At 33.8% G+C, this 21,838-nt stretch overlaps 1 protein-coding gene across 9 annotated transcripts in view; it reads left to right on the forward strand.

Moving 5' to 3' along the window:
• The window catches only part of SGCZ (sarcoglycan zeta), a 391,625-nt gene that overhangs the window by 330,315 nt on the left and 39,472 nt on the right, over positions 1 to 21,838 (forward strand). For all 9 annotated transcript variants that reach the window (XM_074541471.1, XM_074541468.1, XM_074541469.1 and 6 more), the window contains one exon: positions 16,391 to 16,513. In XM_074541471.1, the coding sequence (XP_074397572.1) occupies positions 16,391 to 16,513 (123 nt within the window). The remainder of the gene's footprint in view (positions 1 to 16,390; positions 16,514 to 21,838) is intronic.

Below are 21,838 nucleotides of genomic sequence, written 5' to 3' on the forward strand. Positions count from 1 at the left end.
TTATCTCTTTTTAAATACTTCTTAATACAGACAGTCACAACTGCCAGTAGAATTAGTAAACCCTGAATGTTTTCCTATTAAGAAATCAAAGACATTTACAGGAATCTAAAAGTAAAAATATATTATTAAGGCACTCCCTTCTAATTTTTTTTTTGTTGTGAAAAACAGAACAGAGACAAGTTTTTACTTTTGTCTGGGTAAAAGCATGGCTACATTTGCTGAAAGAATGGTAGGGGTCTTTTCCATACAAAGTTTGCTGACAAAAGAAAATATTGTTTTTCCTATTAGTTGTAAATGTGCCCCAGAAAGTCCCTGTCTTTAGAAATGCTCTCTGTCCATTCAGTAGTGATGTGTGCTGAAGCAGCTGTTTGTGTGGCTGCCCAGTGAAAGGAATGAAAATAAACAGTGAGGAAAAATGTTTTAAACAGCAACAAAAAAGCAAATTATCATGTCTTGGGGGAAAAAAAATCTAGTTAAAACTTTGAAATGTCATTATCTGTTCAGTTTTTAAAGAGTTGAATAATAAGCAGTAAAAAAATAGAATACATATTAATATGCATAGCAGGAACATTCTACAATGAAAGAAGGATGCCAGTGCATTCAAAAGGATGATAATGCACTTTTTATACATGTGATATCATTGGCATTTTATCTTCATTTCACAGGACTGAAGTGATACCACAAACCAGCAAATAGGCTGGTCTCATCCTGTGTTTGGCAACCACATTGCCACTCATCCCAAATTTTAGGACAACTAAAAATTCTTTCTGTGGTGTTTGAAACCATGCCATGTAACAGTAAGACAGCCTTAAGAGCGTATAATTAGAACTGTAATAGGAAGATGGATTAATGTAAGAAAGTGTTATTATTGGGCTGGGTGGGAATATGGCTATATGTTCATTAAGGGAGATGGAAAAAAAATCCAGTGAAACTCTTAATGGGTATTCAATTCGGTAAGTGACAGAATATGTCATTAAAATGCATCATTAAGACATCTTGGGAAACATCCTAATCTAGGAGGAGTGAAGACAAAGGATATTAAATAATTTATTGTTTTTAAAAAGTAACTAAGTGTATTGGATGATTGAGTGGTTGCATGTTTAAATGGTATAAATTCAAGTTATGCTTCAGGACATAAAGGACCAAGGGTACACCCATTATTGCAATACAGCATTTTTTTATACTGGCACCAAAATCTGTACAGAGAGAAAGTCACAGCTGTAGCAGTGCTTTCTGTTGGAAACTGTACCAACTGAGCAAGAGATGTTGGTTTGTACTCCAGTCTATTCATGACATATGGTCTGGAAACTGCCAAGTTTGTGTCTGCATCTCCAAGAGGACTCCACAGCCTTCAGTTTTTAGACATGCCATTTAAGACCAATGGAGCAGATGTAGCACAGACATGAATTGTATGTGCAGAATAAAGATGAAAAGATGACAATCCATTGAATTTTGCTGGATAAGTTGACAGATCTCTCCCCTCTCAGCCCTTACTTACTTATACTTCTGCAGTGTGCATTCTACAGAATTACCTTTACACAACATTTTTTCTCTGTTTAATCAATGTTTGCACAGTTTATATGAAAATTATTCTTTTTTTCTACCAATCTTAGAAATGCACATTAGTTGCACCCTTTGAACCAACAAGTCTTTTGTCTCCATGCTGTCTGCGCATCTTAGATAGCTCTTCCTGCTTTTGAGTGGAGTATATTAGGCTCACAAGCACTAAAAAAAAATGTAATGTGACCTTTGAAACTGAAACACACATTTGTATTTAATGTAAATTCATCCTCAGGTTGGATTATTATTTCAACTTTGTTGGTTTTCTTTTTTGAGAGGTGTTTTTTCTTACTTTTTTCCTTACTGCAATAATTGCTTCTGACAGGTATTTCTGCTACTGTTTGACCCTTTTCAATTCATAAAGAACTCTAGGGATATCTGAAATGCACAAAAAAAAAAAAAGCATTTTGTTTTTGCTAAGCTTTCAGCCCTCAGACAGAATCATAACTCTCACAGACATCCAGACCTGTACAAGTCACAGCTTTGGAGAGCTCCTGAACCTGTCTCTCTAGTCACTGAGATCTCCAGAGCCATGCAAATTCAGGAAAAATATTTGAATACCAAATTTATATCACATTCTTGCAGCTACTTTTTGAAAGTAGCAGGCAGATGTATGATTTTCAATTGCAGCACTGCTAAAGACTGATAACACTGCTAAAAGATATACTCAAATAACTTGTCACACTTGGAGATCCTTTCCATACATTTACCACAAAACTTGTCTTGTGTATTCCGAGATCTTTGTCTTTAAGATGTGCTTGCTTACTTGTGGGGCTCCATCAAGAGTGCTTGGTTTGTTGTGCAGAAAATGTTGGACATTAGAAACTGCAGGTATGTAACTTTGTGGGAGTGGGTGCCTCCTTCATCATCCATACCTATATGCTGTATATCAAGTGATACCTTAGCAGGTAACACATCCTGCTACCCCTTCGCTTCTGAGGTCCTCAAAGTAACTCATCACCTCAAGGCCACTCCTGGTGCTCTCTCTGCAACATTTAGATAACAATGTAGAACTGAAGCAAGATATACAACATTTCAAGTATTCTTGCTTTTAGAATAATCTGTGGGAGTAACGAAATGTTATAATATATTCTTTCTCTATGGGGTACCAACAATAATTATAAGGTATGTGTACAAACACATGTATACATGTTGCTCTAAATCTTTGGTATTTTTGTCAAACATTTGTTTGAAATTTTTATGAACTTGAACTAAGTATCCATTAATAACATGCTTAATGAGACAAGAAATGTTTCTGGTTTTGAATCTTGTTTGCATATACTGTAGCCTCAAATGTAAGGTCTTTTCTCCCAAGTATTGCAAGAAGAGGGTGGTTTTAGGACGATCATAAACATACATCTTTTCCTTACTGTTGGAAAAGGGAAAAAATGGTCTCAGCTCTTCTCTTATCTGCATAATTGTTCTTGTATCGTCTGTAGTAGAGTGCTGGGAGGAAAGGGATGAGTTGGTTTATGATCCCTCATCAGCTTCTGCCTTTCAACTGAGCAAACATGGATTAGAACTTGTCAGGAGTATGTGAAAGAAAGGCTTTCTCCTTCTGCTTGCAAAGAGGTTTGCCTACCTGTCATTCCAAACTGCAGTGAGATTTCAAAAATCTGAAATACATTAAACATTCTGCTAGTCTAATTTCCATATTAAGGCAATTACTCTTGTACTGCTGTGGTACAGTAGGATAATTATTATTGCTAAGAAAATATGGCAAAACAAAGCCAGATAAATGAATTATCCATTTCTAAGCATTCTCTCAATTTCTATTCCTTAACTGAAATACAGACTGAATAAACACAAGTTTTGGTCCCTAATACCACTTTAATGTATGCAAATAAGCAATGTAGGCAATTCATTTTACCACGCTTAGATGAATTAGTAGTCCAGTTTTTGCAGTTATATACAAAGAGGACAATTTCACATTGAAATTCAGAATGAATATGTAATAGCTTAAAATCTTCTTTTGGGACATTTTTTCATTTATCAAGTTATTGTGGTGAAGGTTTTCAACTTATAGTTACTTCACTTCCTCTTAATTTTCTAATACAGAAAAAAAATGAACACAGAGTCCCTAATTTCTGGGCTAAATTACTTGCATTGCTTAAATATTTTCAGGTTTTTTCCACCTTAAATAGAATTTTCTGTTGACAATCATTAGTTGGTATTTTCCCGTTAACTTTTAGGTTAGGTCGTTGTCATTCAGAGAGTATTTGGTAATTTACACAGCAAAATCCTATACATTCTGAGTGTACTAATTTTAAAGTATAATATTTCTTTAACTTTTTTAGCCAGTTAAGCAAATGTAGGAGCATAACAAATTTATCAGGAGGTGAAAATGCATCTTGTGTGCTAGTTTGTGGTACAAATCCATTGCAAGATCTTTTAAATGGAGGTAAATGGGAGATAGCTTGTTCTTTTTTCTACAGCTTAGTTTACCTTGCACGTAAGCGCAGAGTTAAAGGATTCTTTCATCTTCAGGAATCACTGCAGAAGGAATGATGGAGCAGTGCCTGGAAGGCCATATGGCTTTATGTCTCCTCCTGGCAAAGCCCGTGGGATGAGCCAAGAGGCAGTCAGAAAGTGAGCCATGTTGCTCAGAACAGTTGAAATGTCCAGCTGGAATCTGAGACTCATCCCTCCTCATAATTTACAGTGCAACATGATGTTGCCTCCATTTCTGTCTGTCTAGTCATAGAAAAGTCTTTTTACAAAGCATCTGTGCTGTAGCAGGTTTTGTGTTAGGAGTTCATCTAATATATACTCTTAATGACTTTGGCTAAACTGTCATGATAATCCACTCACATTAATTAATTATCCTAAAGTGAGATATTAGGAAAATGTGAAGGTCTCTGAAAACTGGTCCAAACTTTGACCTGCTTGCCAGCACTTTGATGGGTCTGCCAAACTAATCCTGAAAAAATTAACATCATAATTTATTTGAAATACATCCATATTTCTCTTGCAATTCTCTGTTTAAGTAATTTACAAATAATAGAAGGCATTTTTTGTTTGTTTTGATTCAGCATCAAGAGAAAGACAACTCCTTTCTAATTTTTGTTTCTATTTCACTTGTAAATTAGTTGCATCATTTTTCTGTTTTTATCTTCATGCATGCATTTGAAATTCAGCTATGGCAAATATCACTTTGTGGCAAGCCCTTGCATTAACTGGATTGAAAAGTAATACTTTTTTACACATCCATTACACAATTAACTCATAAAAATATTAAATGTACTACATCAATCATTTTCTCTCCAATTTGTGCTTGGTTAACAAGATCTCTTTGAAAGAAAGAGATGCTTCACACTTACTTCTGAATCCATTTGATAAATTAGGCATATTTTCAGTTTTTTAGCAATATCTTTCATATCATTATGATAATCTTATTGTATGTTATGTGCAGACATAACACTTCATTGCTGTTTAATATTTGAAATATGGTGTTAAATATATCCTTAGTTTCCCTCGTTGCCACATGAATTGCTACAGGAAAACTATGCTGTAAAAATGGAGTAATAAGATATCCCTCTGTCAGTTATTAGGACCAAGTAGTAATTCTATCTTGTAGGTATTGCCATTATTTAGCCTGATACCTCCTTCCTGAGATACAAGAGCATATCACATCAGTTGGGATATCAAGAATTAAAAATTCTCTATGAATAAACACAACTGCAAGCAGCAGTAGAACAGTAATTGAATTCTATGCAATTTAAGCATGGTTGTTTCAAGGGAGAGAGTGCTTCTGCATTATTGATAATGAAAACCTTATCCAAAATGTCTATGGAGTGGATATGATTCTTTGCTTTAAGTTTTATCATCCTCAGTAGTGTGTTACACAGAATCTTCTTTGAATCTTAAAACAAACAACTCCAGTACTTCCAGAGCTGAGATCTTAAGACCTCTTCCCCATCCCCTTATTTCTGCATTCAGTATATTTTCTTTCTTCTTTCTACCTTCTTCAGACTCTAAAAGTTTTTGTCATTTGAGTCTTGATCCAACTTTTCTTCTCTTTTTTTCCCTCAGTCTGAGCTCAGGAAGACTATTTCTACCTCGGATACAAGGTACAGCTCGTGTTAGTTCATATCTGAAGTTGTATTGATCTAACGTGAAAAGCATCTTTTCTGTCTGTAATGGCAGACAAAGAGAAAAACACACTTTGTACTTTTATAAATAGTCTGATCATTTTCTTTTTGTACCATAGACAAAATAAATGCAGCTTATTTCCTTTCCTTGTTTGTCCATGATCTAAATTCAGAGGGAATTTTAAGGTCCGGTACCTTATTTTTGATGCGGTGCTGGCAGGAGAACCTGGCGTGCTAAGGATGGGTGAGGTGCTGGCTTCCTGTAGGGCAGCCTTCAAAAAGAAGCCACCACAAGCCTCTTTTTCTCATGAAAGCACAATGGTCTATCCCACTGTCACTTTAGAGGTGATATGAAAATGATGAAAGGGAGCACTAAATCAGTGTTTTTCAGGCAGGGATTATGGAGGGGAGCAGGAGTACAGCAGTGACTGTGCAGAGAGGTGTACAATCTGCTTGGTATGAGCTTCAGCTCACTGCCTTTTAGTGTTTCATATCAGTGCTAACTTTGACCCCAGAGCGCCTGTAGTGAGCCTGGACACATAATGAAGTAGATTTTAATTATCAATAGCTATCTGGCAGTGGTACTTCAGTCCAGTTTACTTTGGTGCTTTACAGGCTTTTTATTTTACCTTATTGTATTTTAAATACAAATCTGGACCTTTCCACTGTTTCTAGAAAATTGGCACTGAAAGAGAGAAAAAGGTACGCTGTTGTAATTCTCAAATACTTTATCCTCTTCCCATCCCACCCAACCCAACCCCATAACAAATCAGAGGACCTGGAACTATGAGCAGTTTGATTTAACTGTAGAAGTACAGATTGATTTAACTGTAGAAGTAGAGTCTGAGTGGGAAGAGGTGATTAGTGTTTTCATGGTGCTGCAGAAGTGTTAGTGTTTAAACATTAATCCATTGCCATCTGTCCTGCTGCTGTTACCCACATGCTGTTGGCCAGGACAGAGAGCCTAACTACTGCCCAAATGTTCAGAGCAGGGAAGGAGAAGTGGTTTCCTTTTGTAGGAGAGACATCCCAAGAGCCAAAGAAATGGTGTTATTTAGAGGAAATAAGTAGGTTTTAGAGGTATAGGAGTGGGTTTGAAGGCGGCAGCATACATCTTCCAAAGATGGTCCTAATTCTTTGTCTTTAGTTTTATCTGAAGCTAATACTTCATTTAACTTCAAAAACAGCTGCTGTGCATGCCTTGTGACATTCACAAGGCTGCTGCTGGGTGCTAAGCATTATTAAATTACCTACAACATCTGGACCTTTAACAAGTCTCTGACAGGACATTAAGATTTTATTTTTACGCCTTTTTTCCATGATGTTCAGACAGCTCACTAATATTGTCAGGAATATATTATTCTGAGAGGTGAAGGACAAAATAGGGGTAAAAATTGAGAAGACTATTTTAAGTTAATTAAATACAAAGATATAATTTAAGAGAAAGAGAAGGGCAGTGAGATCTTTCTGGTGTTCTTTATTTTCATATTTATTTCAGAGAACACTTGGAGGTAGAAATTCAACAGCCTGCTGATCGTGTTAGAGGTGTTGAAATAACAGCAAAGAGATTTTTCAAACATAGGGGTGAGAAGTAATTTGATTGTAGACTTAGATTCTTTCTTCAGCTAAATAATCTTTGAAAAGTCTGAGTTCTATCAGTTTTATTGCTGAAGCATTTATGGGAAATTAGCCTGTTTCTATTTGTGAAAGAGATTCTTGCAAGTGAACAGTCAGGCTTGGAAACATTTTTGTTTGCCCATGAAAATTATTTGTCCATGTGAGATTGTGAACCTCTTAGAGAGAAAGTTCTGGTTCATATAAATTAGATGACTAATATTAAAAAATAAATAATAAACATATTTCTGTTTCATGGAAATTCCCCTCACATATCTTTAGACTATTAGAAATTTCATCTCAGTTTTATGTTGAAATTATTATTGTTTTATAAAAACATCAGTATTGAATTTTAATTTCTATTCATTCACTTGGAGCACTGCTCCAAGTCCCATAAGAAATATAGTTCCAAAATGAACTTCAATGTAACACTGAAACATTAAAATACATTGTAAAATAGCAATTGATAGCCACAGCTAGAACATTGCTGCTTTTTTGTGCTTATTTATAAATGACGTTGTTTATTTGCCTTTCTTTTGCCTCCATTTAGTACAGGATTAAGTTTCAAGTTCCAAATTATGCCAATACTAGACATGTTATATTGTGCCATTTGTAGATGGGCAGAGCTGTCTTGATATAATTCATCTCAAGCATGTACATCATTGTTAAAGATATATTTATTATGGATTTTAAAAATGTCTTTAATACATAAATATATCTCTGAAAATAACTTCTTTTTCCTTAGACTATTCTTAGAGTGATAAATATTGTAGTTGTAACTGAATTATGAACAGATGGCATTGAATTAATGATCAGCTGAATATTTTTAAACTTGACTAGATTTCTTCCTGTGAAGAAAAGCATTCCATAAATCTAAAATTAATTAGTCTCTGGGAACAGTTATCATTCACTGAATCGCTAACATGTGTTAGAGATCAAAATAATACAGAGTGAACATTTTTTTCCAACTCAAAATTAAGGGCTACCTTGCATTTAAAATAAGTTATTGCAACATTAGGGTTCCAAAACTTCATGATTTTACTTGTGTGTTATTTTGCACAGATATTTTGGTTGCAGAAGTTGTTTTGCTACTCCTTTATCGTACGTATTACCTGTAGCATCTGGACGTGTTATGACCTCAAAGTTTTCACACACTTTAAGATTTCTACCCATTTTGCTTCTGGTGTGGAAGAAGAAGCCAGGTGTTAATTTAGCACATTTATTTTTCTCTCGTTGAGTGATTCTGGTTGGCTTACCATACTTCTGATGTGAAAGCTTTCAGCTAGTCCAGACAAAAACTCCACTTATGCTGCAGGTCTTGTCTCTGAATTTGCACATCCATCTGCATCTATGTTATATTTCTTTCCAGACACAGGATCGTACACTCTTTCAAGGACACTTCAGATTTCCCAAGGGTATCAGTGTAGCCTCCATAAGTGGGGTGTTTCAAAGGTAGACAATCTGGCATTGGTTCAAATCACAAAGATGCAGAATTTCAGTGTCAGCAGGGTTACTGGCTGAGGTAGATGTCTTCATCGGTGAATTGAATTGCATCTTATGTGTTACAAGTCAACAATGAGCTCCACTGAGAACATTAATCAAAAGAGACACTTCAAGAAGCTAAGAGACCAAATATGCTTTTATCCCGCTTTTACAGCTTTCTGGCTCTTGTCCCACTGTCAAGGGCAAGGAGACAAGTAATTTCCTAAATGGGTAATGCAGAAATCCTGAGAGCTGGGTTAAGACCTCATTGTCTTGTGCCTTCATCATAGTGGATGCAACTTGCTCAGAAATCTGCAAATGCATTTCACTGATCTGCAAAGTAGCAGAAGGGTTTAAAATTATCATTTTCTGGTAATCAGGCTGTATTTTTTTCTCTTGTTTTACTACTCAGTAGTAACCAGTGGTAGCCTTTTTGTAGATGAGTCATGTGTATCTTTTGTACATTGCACAAAACATACATTGTACATGTGTATCTTTTGTCATGTATTTTGTACATTCTCTCATTAAATCTTTCTCAGATAAAGTGTGATTATATGAAATGCTAAGACCTTTTGCATAGATAGCTTCAGGATATTTGAGCTCCCTAGCTAAAGCAGGTAATTGGAGAAATAGTCAGTTTGTAAAAATTAGACTTTTATAATCTTTCTTGTATAGTAACTATCAGTATTGAATTAATATTATAAAAATATGAAATAGGGATTTTTTGACATTTCTTTTTTCAAGAAAGTTTCTGAGTGCTCTCGTAGCTTTTGTCCTTTGTTTAGGTCTTCTCTCTCCAAGTGTGATTAATTCAATTCTTTATCTCAAAAAAGTTTGATTTGCATTCAGAAACATTATAATGGTCTAATTCACTACATTGTGAGTAATATTATACTTCTGAGTCACAACAGAGTTTATTTAAAGTCTATGGGAAACTGCCAAAAGCATCTGGAAGAACAATTTGTATCTTTTTAATCACGTCGGGGGAAAAAAAAGGAAGATGCAAAGCCAATCTCTTAATAACAAGGGTACATTAAGAATATATTGACAAGGTGGAGATAGGTCAGATGTTGGATTTCATTATTTTGAAGGTCTTTCCAACCTGAATGATTCTGTGATTCTGTGAATATGGGCAAAAATATTTGCTAGCTTTTAATTTTTATTAATAAAACACCAAAAAATGTCCAAAATGCCTGCCAGGTAGAAAAAAAAGTCTCAGAATAACTGTCTAATGCTTACAGAGAATATTACCTATAAGAAAGACAAAAGTGAAATGCTTTTCTTTTTAAATCTTTACAAAGTAAGATCCATAACAGTTATTTTAAAAGGTCAGAGGATAAATGAGTAAGAGGAAAGGTAAAGAACCATTGGGTTACATGACTGTATTTCACTTCATCCAGTTTCATTTTCAGTCCAGTTACCTCAGAGTGATAAAGCAAGATGCATAAAGGCCCTTGCAGGTATTTTAGGCAGCTTGCAGATGAGAGATTAGGCGTCAAACGATGCAAATAAGTAAAACATCACATTTATTTTTAAGAAAAGAATAAAGTAGAGATGTAGAGATTTACACATCACTGAATTTTCAGTAGAATTTCTGGTAAATTGGTGGAACATTCAATAGGGAAGTCTGGCTATAATTGTGACCTAAAGGAAATATATAATGATAAACAGTAACAGGTTTAGCAAGGAATGTTTTACATTATCTGCAAGATGTTATATTTCCCAAGGAGAAATTCAACAGTCCTGTTTTGTCTTTGAGTTTCATCTATCTAATGAGGACATTTCATAACTCCCCTTACTATTTCTGTGTGTTCTTGCTATTTGATTTGAATGTGGTGTTCATCAAGTACAGCAGGTAGTCAGGTACCTGACAATTAAATGTTCTGTCTATTTTTGACTCTCATTTCTCTTCAGTGGAATGTGCAGCTACTTAGAAACAACTCAGTATTTTCATAAAACTGAGTGACCAAACAACATAATTATAGCCTTACAGTCTAGCTTAGCTAACAGAGAGAATGGAAATATTCCCACTAATTTTGTATGGAAAAGTAGTGCCCAGACGGCTTCAGTAAGCCTCAGCTACCAAAAGGTGTATGTTCAGTTTTGTAAATAATTTATGTTGTAAAAACTAATCCCATCACAAAAAGCTAATATTTACAAGGTTAAGGATAAGACTGAAGACTTGGACAATTCTCTTAGGATTTAGTAATATTCAAGTTACATTCATCATGAGTAAGAAAAACTGTTTAGCTTTCTACTCCCATTCACATTTTGCAGTACATAAAATATGTTAGATTTATAAATAATACAGTTGCATGAGCTGGTCTTTTATGCTTGTCAATGTAAGCTAAGTTGATAAATGCAGCTGTAAAAAGAAGTTAACATATTGTGGCTATTTATTGATGTCACAAAGAAACATTCCTGGACAATAAAGGAAAGCATGTAGGAAAGAGAATGTCATAAAACTGGTAATAAAAAATAATATATATATTTATTTAAAATTTAACCTATTTATTTTATACTTTAGATACTTTATTTAATAATCTAATTTAAAATTTATCAATTTACAGAAACCATGTATATTTATTTATTATTAATATATGTTTTTTATATTTTTGTATGTTTATAACATATCTCTAGTATTGTGAGAAAAATCAGTCTGATACGAAAGTCATTTTACTTGTTGCAAGACTCAGTTCATGAATCTAGATTATGTTTTGAGTAAATTAACCTTAATGGGATTATAAAAGGAGCAAAACATACAGTGTGAAGTTCTACAGATAAATTTTGGTGCCTGACATATCTTCCTGTGTCTTGCATGGCTTTCTTATCTAAGGAGCCATATAAGCAATTAAGATATTATAGCTAAAGTTACAGACAATGCACATCCTTTTAACCATTACGGAAGCAAAATAAATGTGGTGACTTAAAGCTCAAACAACCTTCAAGAAGCAGAGAACCACATTTTGCTTTCATTCCCCCATGAGTATAGCTCATAGCTGATGAAATTGTGAACAGCTGTATCTGATCTGTTCAGCCGTGTAATTTCTGAGTCTCATGGAAATTACCATATGTTATGACAGAAAAGGACAGAATTGCTCTTGAGTTGTTGTGGCCTCATCTAGAAGCAGGATGGACAGTGTTGTCTGCTGCTGCTGGTATGCTACTCCCACAACCTCTTTTCATAGCTGAAACACAGCTGAACATAACTTCCAATGTCAAGATCCACCAGGAAGACAGATTGCAGGAAGGATGTATTCTATCTATTGTAGAGGTGACAGACAATATTTCAGATGTGTTTTGCAGTGAAACTGATATAGCATATCAACAGTGGACTTGACAGTGCCGGGTTAATGTTCTGCCTTTGAGGTCTTTTACAACCATAATGATTCTAGGATTCCACAAAGTTCCTAGAGGTAAAACCAGCTTGGGAGAGCAGAACTTTTCTGTCAGATGTCATTTGACCAATATCACTAATTTTTCATGTATAGTACTGGATCTGTAGGTCACAGTGAAGGAAGTGTCCCGCCTGATTCGGATGCTCCTACTGAGTTTCCTCTTATAATAATGTGTGCCTTATTCCTATTCTAATAATTTATGTTGACAGATGTTATTGTTCACTTCCACAAAAGGTAACAAATGTGTGCTATGTTTCTTCTCACCCAGCATTTGCTCCAGCTTCCCTTGCCTGAGTAGATGATAATTAGAATAGGAAACCTTGAAGATCAACCTCTCCTAGAAACAGTACCTTTCTGACATCTCTACATACAGAACCAAAAAACTATTGAGAGAGAGCTAAGGGATTTTTTACCTTCTACTTTCACAGTTATAATGAAAATGATCCCTTCCCTTCCTCAGCAAACTGAACACAGAATATGTTCTGATTGTTGTGAATCTTTGCTTGTGTAGAAGTTTTGCTCCCAGCTGAAAGTTCTCTTTTTCTTTTCCAAACTCCTCAGTGCTTCTGTTCTGTTCAGCTGGTACAAATCCTTCATTTGCACAGTTGCTCTTGCATTCACTGAAAAATTTTTAAGATCTCTGCTGTCCAAAATACCGTAATATTTATAATTCCTATGAATATTAAAAAAATTTATCTAGGTGTATACTTGTCAAAAATTGATCTTAGACCCAGATGAGTGTTGAATCTTTATTAAAAATAATTTATCTATTTAATTGCCAATCTCAGAAGCATCAACACATTCTCATAAAAGTAACTTTCTTTGTCATCCAGACTCTGCATAAAACTCTGCATTTAATAAATGTTTAAATAACCCATTTTTCTTGAAGAACCAGAAGAACCTTTAACATATTTCCTATTTACAAGTATCAGTTTGTGGTAATTCCATTTGAATTCTAATCCCTATATTCAATTTAAGGTTGTTGATTTTTTGTCTTTTTCCGTGTCTGAATTTGCTGTGTGCCAGATGGACATGGAAGGTGATTGAGAAATCAGACACTGCTAGTGTTTGTACTCATATCTAAACCTTGTAAGACTGGAGAGTTCTTATTTCTATTTATTATCACAGCAAACAATGGTTCTAATTATTATTGCTGAATAATAATAATGAAGTACTGTAAGTAATCATTGACTTTAAAATGAAAAATATTAGAACATGCATTCTTCATATTATTATATTACTTAGTTAGTAAGTCAAGCTCTCTTCAAATTCAAAATAGTTTTTATTTTGAAATTTAGTCTCTATTATTGTTAATCTGGATTTCAGAACCATAATTTTCTGTATTTTTACAGCATGTACTGCCCAAAATTTTCATTTAATGTGTCTTCACTACAGTTAAAATGTACAATTTTAGGCACTGTACCATTTTAAATGTAGTTGGTTTAATGATAATTTCAGTTATACAACTGCTGTGCACAAAGCATGGGTTATAAACCATCATTACATACCATGTATATATGAATATGATACACATATTTTTCATCTATATAATTTAAATTAATTTCACAGAAACATAATAATTTAATTGAGGATTATACATCTGAATTTACAAGTTAATAGTTTTCTTGAACACAAGATGAGAAAGGAGTTTTTCATAGACATCTCTTGAACCTGATTAAAGCTGTTATGTAGCCAACTCCATATCTAGGATGAAGTAGAATAACAATACAGTAAGAAGTAACAAAGCTAAACAGCTTTTCTGGTAGCCATGTGTTTGATAGAAATTACCTTTCCAAACAGAATTTAGAAGATAGATTTTCATACATGATTCTCTGGACTGAAGTATGCATTATTCAAGCAGGTATGAATTGCTGAAAATAGTGATGGCTCTACAAGTTTGAGATTAGAATTTCAAAATACTTCCTTTGTTCATGCATAATATTCTAAGACTTGACATTGTTTTTATTAGTAGCACTATTAAAGATTCAGACATTTTATAAAACGTGTATGTTGGTAGAGTGGTTTTGGAACACAGCAATTTGCTTTACAGCTAAGAAGATAATACCTTAATACATTGCAAATGCAACTGCTTGCTCTTATTTCAACTGGGAAATGAAAATGAAATGAAACAGAATTCTATTTTGGTAGCACTGAGTATTCGTAGGCAGTTCAACTTTTCTAAACCAGTTTTATTACATTCACACCTGGTTCTATGTCAAAGAGACAGATGTAACATGTATTATGTTTTTTAGTAATCTCTCAAGTGCCTTGAACATGCTAACTACCATTTCAGGAATAAGGAATACCAAGTAGTACACTATTAAGTCCTGAGTGAAACATGAAGTAAAAACCCATTTATTTTAGCATTAAAATTTATTTACTTCCTGTAATGGTATTTTGGACTAGTTGAATTCTAGGTGTATTTTTATGCTATGTGATTCTGAAGCAGCACAAATAGCATCTAAAATATATGCAGTCCTTAGTCAAAGTTCCAGACCATTGTTATTTAAGTCATTTTTAATGAAAACATATATTATCCTAAATACATCTCAAGTTTTTAAAAGCCGTTTTTGAAACATGGGCTGTCACTTAGAGTGATATATAATGACTAAGAATGTGGCAGGTCTTTTCTCTTTTTGATTTCTGACACATTTATTTGTTAATTTCTTTTCCTTACATAGCTAACAACTTTGATGGGTGTAAATTAGTAATGTCACAGTACTTATAATGCCACTTTCTGAGCTATCATGAGCTCTTAAATAAAGATGAAACTGTTTAGTATTAAGTTATTTGTTATTATCCTTTGCTTTCCTGAACGATAACTATGGTTGCAGGACAAGGGCATGCCCAAACATCTGCGTCTGAAATCTGAAATCTGCCCCTGTTTTTTACAAAGATTTTTATATATTTTTAAAACAAAGCCAACAACCTGATTAACACATTTTAAAAAACTTCAGTGGGGGAGGGGAGTGGGGAAAAAAAAACCATTTTGCACATTTACAGAATAAACATATCTAAATTCAACAAAATGCATCATCACAAGTATTTTGATTTTTTCATTTTTTTTTCCATTGTGAATCAAAAATAGCCAATTATCTTTTACAGTACAAACATATGTTCATCTGAAAGTAAGAGGAATTGTTTTGATCCCATAGCTGATTCTGTAAATTATGAACTGCTAAGGCAATTCCTTGACCAAAATTCATTATCACAGTTTTTATATTCCTTATTACATGTTTTGATACTATGCATTTGCATATTAAAATAAATACATATTATGCAGGAAGAGATTTTTTTTACAAACCTTTTAACCAGATTATTAAACTGAGATAACATATATAAATTTATTTGTTCATAATGCCCTCCACATAATTTTTGCGCATGTAGATTTATGCCAGGAATGCATTACAAGTATAATTAGGGATCATAGAGAAAATTTCAGATTATTATTCCCTGAAATAATGTATCTTGCTTTATGTTTTGTTGTGCCATATGCAGTTGGTTGCTTTTCAACACCATTTTCAGAAATGATGTTTGCTTTCACTTATTAATAAAATAAAATTTTCAGAAACAATTTAGTACGCAAATCACTGGAGAGTAAGAATAAGACCTGTAAATTGAAAAGCATAGTGAATTTAAAGTCTTAGTACCTGCAAACTGTCTTCATTGCAGTTAGATCAATCCATATATCTGTCCAATTCCACAATTATTTTAGGATTTTTGAACTTTGAGACATTTGGGAATATTGTTTCATAAAATAGGACATAAATTTTGATATCTTAGTCCATGTTTTTTGTTTGTTTTGGTGTTTTGTTGGGTTGGTTTTTATTCTCTAAGGCTGCAGAAGAATTAAAAGAAAAATACTGTTTTCTGCTGTGTTGATTTGAGTGTCTTGATGGAAGAGGGTCATGTGTTATCTTTATTTGTTCATTGGCAAGAAACTCCAATTTAAACTGAACAAACCCCAGAAAGCTCTGTCTGAATTGGCACTTCAAGATCTCAGTGTTTAAGTAAATTGTAAATATTAGTGTTGATTTCCACATAATGGTGAAAAAGATGTTTTCATAGTTATTTCTGTAAACTATTTTAATAGTATTTTATAATACAAGTTATCTATCAGGCTTACAGAAAGCCAAATATTTTCATAAATCATCATATATTCAATAGGTTTTGGATATTCAATTTATGCCAATGATTAATTGTTACAAAATATCTTAGATGTAATGATCCCTTCCTTGATTTCAGGGGCTGATGCTGTGGAAGCTCAGTGTAAGAGATTTGAAGTGAGGGCAAGTGACAGTGGAAGAGTGTTGTTTTCTGCAGATGAAGATGAGATTGTCATTGGAGCTGACAGACTGAAAGTAACAGGTAAGGTAGTAATACAGATTCTAAATGCATGTAAACATATATTTTTTAATACTTTTTTTATACTTTTTAATTTAATATTTAGTAGTAATTAAACTATCGATCTTCTACACAATTTTAGTCCACTGTAGAAGAAAACGTCTTCTCATTATCAGAGATTGTTTGACCAACCAGAAGATATTGCATAATCTAAATATCAATTCCTCTAAAGGCAGATTTAAATTTAAATTCTTCAGGATCAACTGTGGTACAAGTCGCACTTACCACTGTGTTTTGGCTTTATATGTTACCATTAGGTATTGTTTTATGTGTGTGCACCATTTGTTTAGGTAAGGCTCCTTCAAAATGTTAAAAAAGATTATATATATGGTAGCCTTTGTTTTTTCCTCTATACAAAGTATCAAGTCTAACTTCCATATAAATTAAGATTTCATGAGGCTTAGCTGAAAAACTTTGCCTTGACTTGGGTATATTAGTTTATAATGAAATTAAGGTTACTGTTATAGTTTCACCACCGGTGTGGGTGGGAGAGAGAACTGGAAGGGCGAAAATTGAAAAGAAAACTAATGTGTGGAGATAAAGGCAGTTCATACGTAAAGCAAAAGTCACACACACAAGCAAAGCAAAACAAGGAATCAAAATTAATTCACTGCTTTCCATGGGCAGTGAGGTGTTCAGCAATCTGCAGGAAAGCAGGGCCCCATCAGGCATAACGTGGAAAAAGAAACTCATGCTGAATCCTGCTAAGGCTCAAACTTGGTCATAATACTAAATGCTGAGAGAATTAATCTTAAATGTACAATTGACACAGGAGATTTCAAAGTGTCTCTCATATGCTAAAAAAAAAAGCAACTTATAAATGGCACTAAGAATTACATCCCCACCACTGTAAGTTTTTTATGTCATGATCATTATTTTTTAATCAAATATTTGGCACCATAAGAATTAATTTTGTGCAAAGATTGTGTGATACCTTTAAATTCTTCAGCAAACACATGAAAGGTGATGAGTCCCTGTGAGCAACATCAATCAGACTGTATTACTCCACATGGCATGATGTGACTGATGAAACCTGGCAGGAAATCATAATGTCAAACATCAACCAGAATTTTTTTCTTTAGTTTATTTTTCTCAAGCTTGTGTTTTTTATTATCATGGTGCCTTGGGGTGAATATAGGAAAGAAATTATGGAAGAAGAAATAAAACAAAAGTTGAATATAAAAAAGAGAAAATAAGGTGTGCTTATTTGGAGATAAATCTCTCACATGTATTTATTTAAGGGTAGTACTACAATGAAATTGTTTTCTTTTCTTCTGTAGCAATCAATAGTGTCTCTTTGAAAACACTTCACTGTGAATGTGTCCAATAAATTATTTATTTTGGTCATTAATTTTCAAAGTATACTTATGGGCATTTGTAAACTACCATGGCAATGTGGGATTTTTTGTATATTGTTTTTCCTGCATTCAGAAGAATGTTTTTTAATGGTCAGCTTTTAAAAGCAGTCTATTATAAGTCAGTCTAAGAAATTCTTGATTAGAACAATCTAATGAAAGATTAAGTTGACAGCTTCTCACTGATTATTTTTTGTAAAATTTTTATTTGTAAATTTTTATGTAGGCAGAAAGGTATAGTAGAAACAGGGTAGTAATCCAGGTATCAATTTATTTCCCAGATAAGAAAAATATAGTATCAGAAGCAGTACTTTTTGGTTTAGAGATAGTGCAGTTATATATTTGTATAATAAAAGTCTCTCACTTTAAAATTAGGCAATTGGCTGTTTTACTTTAAATTCTCATTCTTCCTTACATTGCTAGTTTTGCTTTTTCTTTTAACTGCATAAGCTCTTTTCTGCTTTATTACTCAAAGAAAGAAGAAAAAGGATTCAAATTTTTATGTTGTTAGAGAGAGCAGTTAGAATTGCAACTGTCTTATTTTCCTTTTGCACAGAGATGCCTCCTGCCTACAAGTTTAGGATGTATCATGGGGATTTGGAAGGAGGAAAGAGAAAGGCTTGGTGAAGTGAACATTTTTTAAAGAACTGGGGAAACAAGTAGTAATAAGAAGCTCATTTTCTGGCAGGCTCATGGGTTTCTTTCTGCACATGGTTAAATCTTTCTCCATTTTTTTATATTCACCCTGCTGTTCCAAGCATCTATAGCGCCACAGGGTCTTCTGTCTCTCTGCAGCTATAGAACAAGAATATCTGTTTGATTTTTACTTCTCTTATTTAAATCTTAGTTCAGAATTTTCTTCCCTTTGCTTTTATTTAATTTTTCTTTTACCTGGAATAGATCTCTGTAAGATACTCTTGAAACAGAACTGTACTGGTGAACCTTGTTCCTGAGAGTGCAAGCACGCATCATGAGGCAGCTTTATCCTGCCAGAGCACTTTTGAGAAAGATTAAAAATCCCTTAGGTCAGCGTACCTTTTCCTGAGACAATACTGTGAAATAAAGTTATATAAAAACCTTCACTGGAGGGCTCTGTTAGTATAGTTTGTTTGGGTTTTTTCTCTTTTTCCTTGAAGCAAACTTGCAGTTAGCAGCTGTATAAGAAGGATGAAGGAACCTGGAATTCACCTAGTTTTAGTCAAACTGCACCTACTTTTTTTGACAATGTAAATTAGGTTTTTTCTGTTTTGTCTTCCAAGATGGGTTTCTTAGTTAAGGCTAAATGCACACTAACAGAAATTCTCTTTTTTCCCATTCAACTCATACTTTTCTATCCAAATTTTACAAACGTTTTGCTTTTTAAAAAGGGTATTTCTCTATGATTTCAAAGGAGAAGAGACAGTGATTTAACTCTCATATTGTGTCCTACAAATTCTTTTGATCTATGTAATTCCTTCATTTTTCCATAATGTTCTTTATTTAAACATGATTTTACTCTAACCCTTCTTCTGAGACCCATAAAAACTATAGTATAATTTCTTTTTTTCCAGGTTTACATAGCTTCTATGTCAGTCATTCTTGCACATGTGGCTTTTTATGTTTATTAATTATCCTTTAAAAAGGCAAAGCAAAAATAGATTTGCAATTTAAATTAGGTCGTCATTCAGAAGCCATTGCTCTTCTGCAGTCAAATCCAATTTTGTTTTCTAGATGTTGCAAATCACCTACGTATTTTTTTTCTAAATAACCCAGTCTAAATTGTTTGGAAAATATTACTTACTTTTTAGTAAATTGAATTATTCTTGTTTACTACTACTTAATTTCTAGATTGTTTTTGTTCTTACTGCTGCATATCTGGGTGGTGTAGTCTCTTTTAGCCCAGGACTTGGATAGAACTGAATTTTTTTTATTATGATAATTAACATGACAACAGTAATACTTTTTCTCTAAAAAAAATAATGAGCTACTTAGAAATTTTTTATAGTTATAGTTTTACCAAGATTTTAGTTCTGTAGAGTTCAACCACTCCATAATTTTTGGAAACACAAATTTCTCAGATACATAAAGCTCCACATCTGTATTGTATGACCTGATCTAATTGGTTGAAGATCACTTTTTTCCCATATTTCAAACATAGAAATAGTTCTCACTGGGGGAATTGCAGTTGTACAAAGGTCTGCACATTATTGCTTGCAGTGCTGGGAGAAACAAAAGAGGCATAAAAAAATTGCAGGTCATTATGACTTCCTAAGACCCTTCTTCCTTGTCAAATAGCACGATCATGGGGGAAAATGGAAGCTGGAAAAGGACAGTAGAGCACATACGGTGGTAGCTTTCTCAGATTAATAGCAGGATGTATATAGGGCAAATATACTTTTACACCAAAACACTGTCAGGAAAAAGTATGTGAAAGGCTGCAAGTATCTTTTTCATTACACTGAAGTATATGCTTACAAGTGGGTTCAGTCTGGCTTTTGATCAGTCATGGACCTCACTAGATGAAAGATGAGAGCCTTGATGTGTCAAGGAAGCTTCAGAAGGTTCCAGCATACCTATACTCCAATAATATTCTGATAATAATCAGAATTAATATGCAGGGGAGTGCATCAATACTTCAGTTTTGATTTTAAGACTATGCTGCAGGACTGGGAGTCTGCAGGTAATTGAAATATGGAAAGGTCTTCCAGGGTAGTTAAAAGGAAATGATAAAGTAGAAATGCGGCTTATGGCTATAAAAAGGAAATATGACAGAATTATGAGGAAATGTATGTGAATTGCAAATTAGGTTGGAGAAGTAGAAATAAAATATTTATAACAAGTACTGAAATGTAGAAAAATAACTTATTATTTGATATATGTGGTTATTACAGTAGACTTATACCTAGTGCATTGAGAGACTGAATAGGAATTTCAGTATGAATGGGAAAGAAGGTCTTGGATTTTCCATGTTCAGTGGGTGGATTGCTGTTCAGGACAGATGGAGTTTGGAGAGTGAAGTGGCATAAGATGAAGGGAAGCATTTAATCATTTTAAGAGGGCTGGTGGAGCCCTATTATCTGACCACAGTAAAACAGTATTTGATGCGGTACTAAAATTTAACCCTTTAAGCAGATATGACAAATTCTTGGTATCCTGAGCACTGAATGAACCTGAAATATTTTGTCGTCATCTGTCAGTAACAAAAATGCATCACATATAGAGGATTTCTTTGTTTCCTGACTAATGAATACATTAATATGTACTCCAGTGATGAATCAGGTTTCTGATGAGCTTATTTAGCACTTAATGTCTATTCTTGCCTTTAAGGGAGCTCTGACTGAAAGATATTATTGTGGTAGTCTAACCACTTGACAGAAAAACCTGTCAGGGCATGGCTCTGGAGGTACAGCTACAGAGCTGATTACAATCACATTTATATATCTGACTCAAACCTCTCTATGAAATGAAAGCTTTATGGGCAGTCCACAAATGGTGAGAATAAATAAATGAATAAATAATTATTTTTTTTTGTCCTGGACATTGCTTAAATAAATTTATATCTTCTGTTTAAGGGTAGAATGCATCCAGCCAGCTCAAACTCCAAGCAGTGTGTACTTACACCAGCCTGGAGGTGACTGTGTAGACTGTTGGAAGAATACATTAACGTAAGCATAATAACAGTTTATTGGCAAAATAAAGATTTTGATTTTTGGCGCTTAAAATTGTGGGGAAGCAAAAGAAGAATTGGTCTCAGAAATGTATGTAAGTGAAATAAGTCTTGGTAAAAGAAATTTTTCTGAAAAGGGAATAAACCAAAAAAGCAGACAAATGTGCAGAGAGTTCTGTCAGAGCAAGAAAACATAGTCAGTTCCTCTACAGCCATTTCAGTGAAAAATACTTCTCTCGCCTGTTCTGTAGACTGAGGAACAGAAGAAGCCAGCATATAGTCAGGCAA

Source organism: Zonotrichia albicollis, chromosome 5 (assembly GCF_047830755.1).
Source record: "Zonotrichia albicollis isolate bZonAlb1 chromosome 5, bZonAlb1.hap1, whole genome shotgun sequence".
Taxonomy (NCBI): Eukaryota; Metazoa; Chordata; class Aves; order Passeriformes; family Passerellidae; genus Zonotrichia; species Zonotrichia albicollis.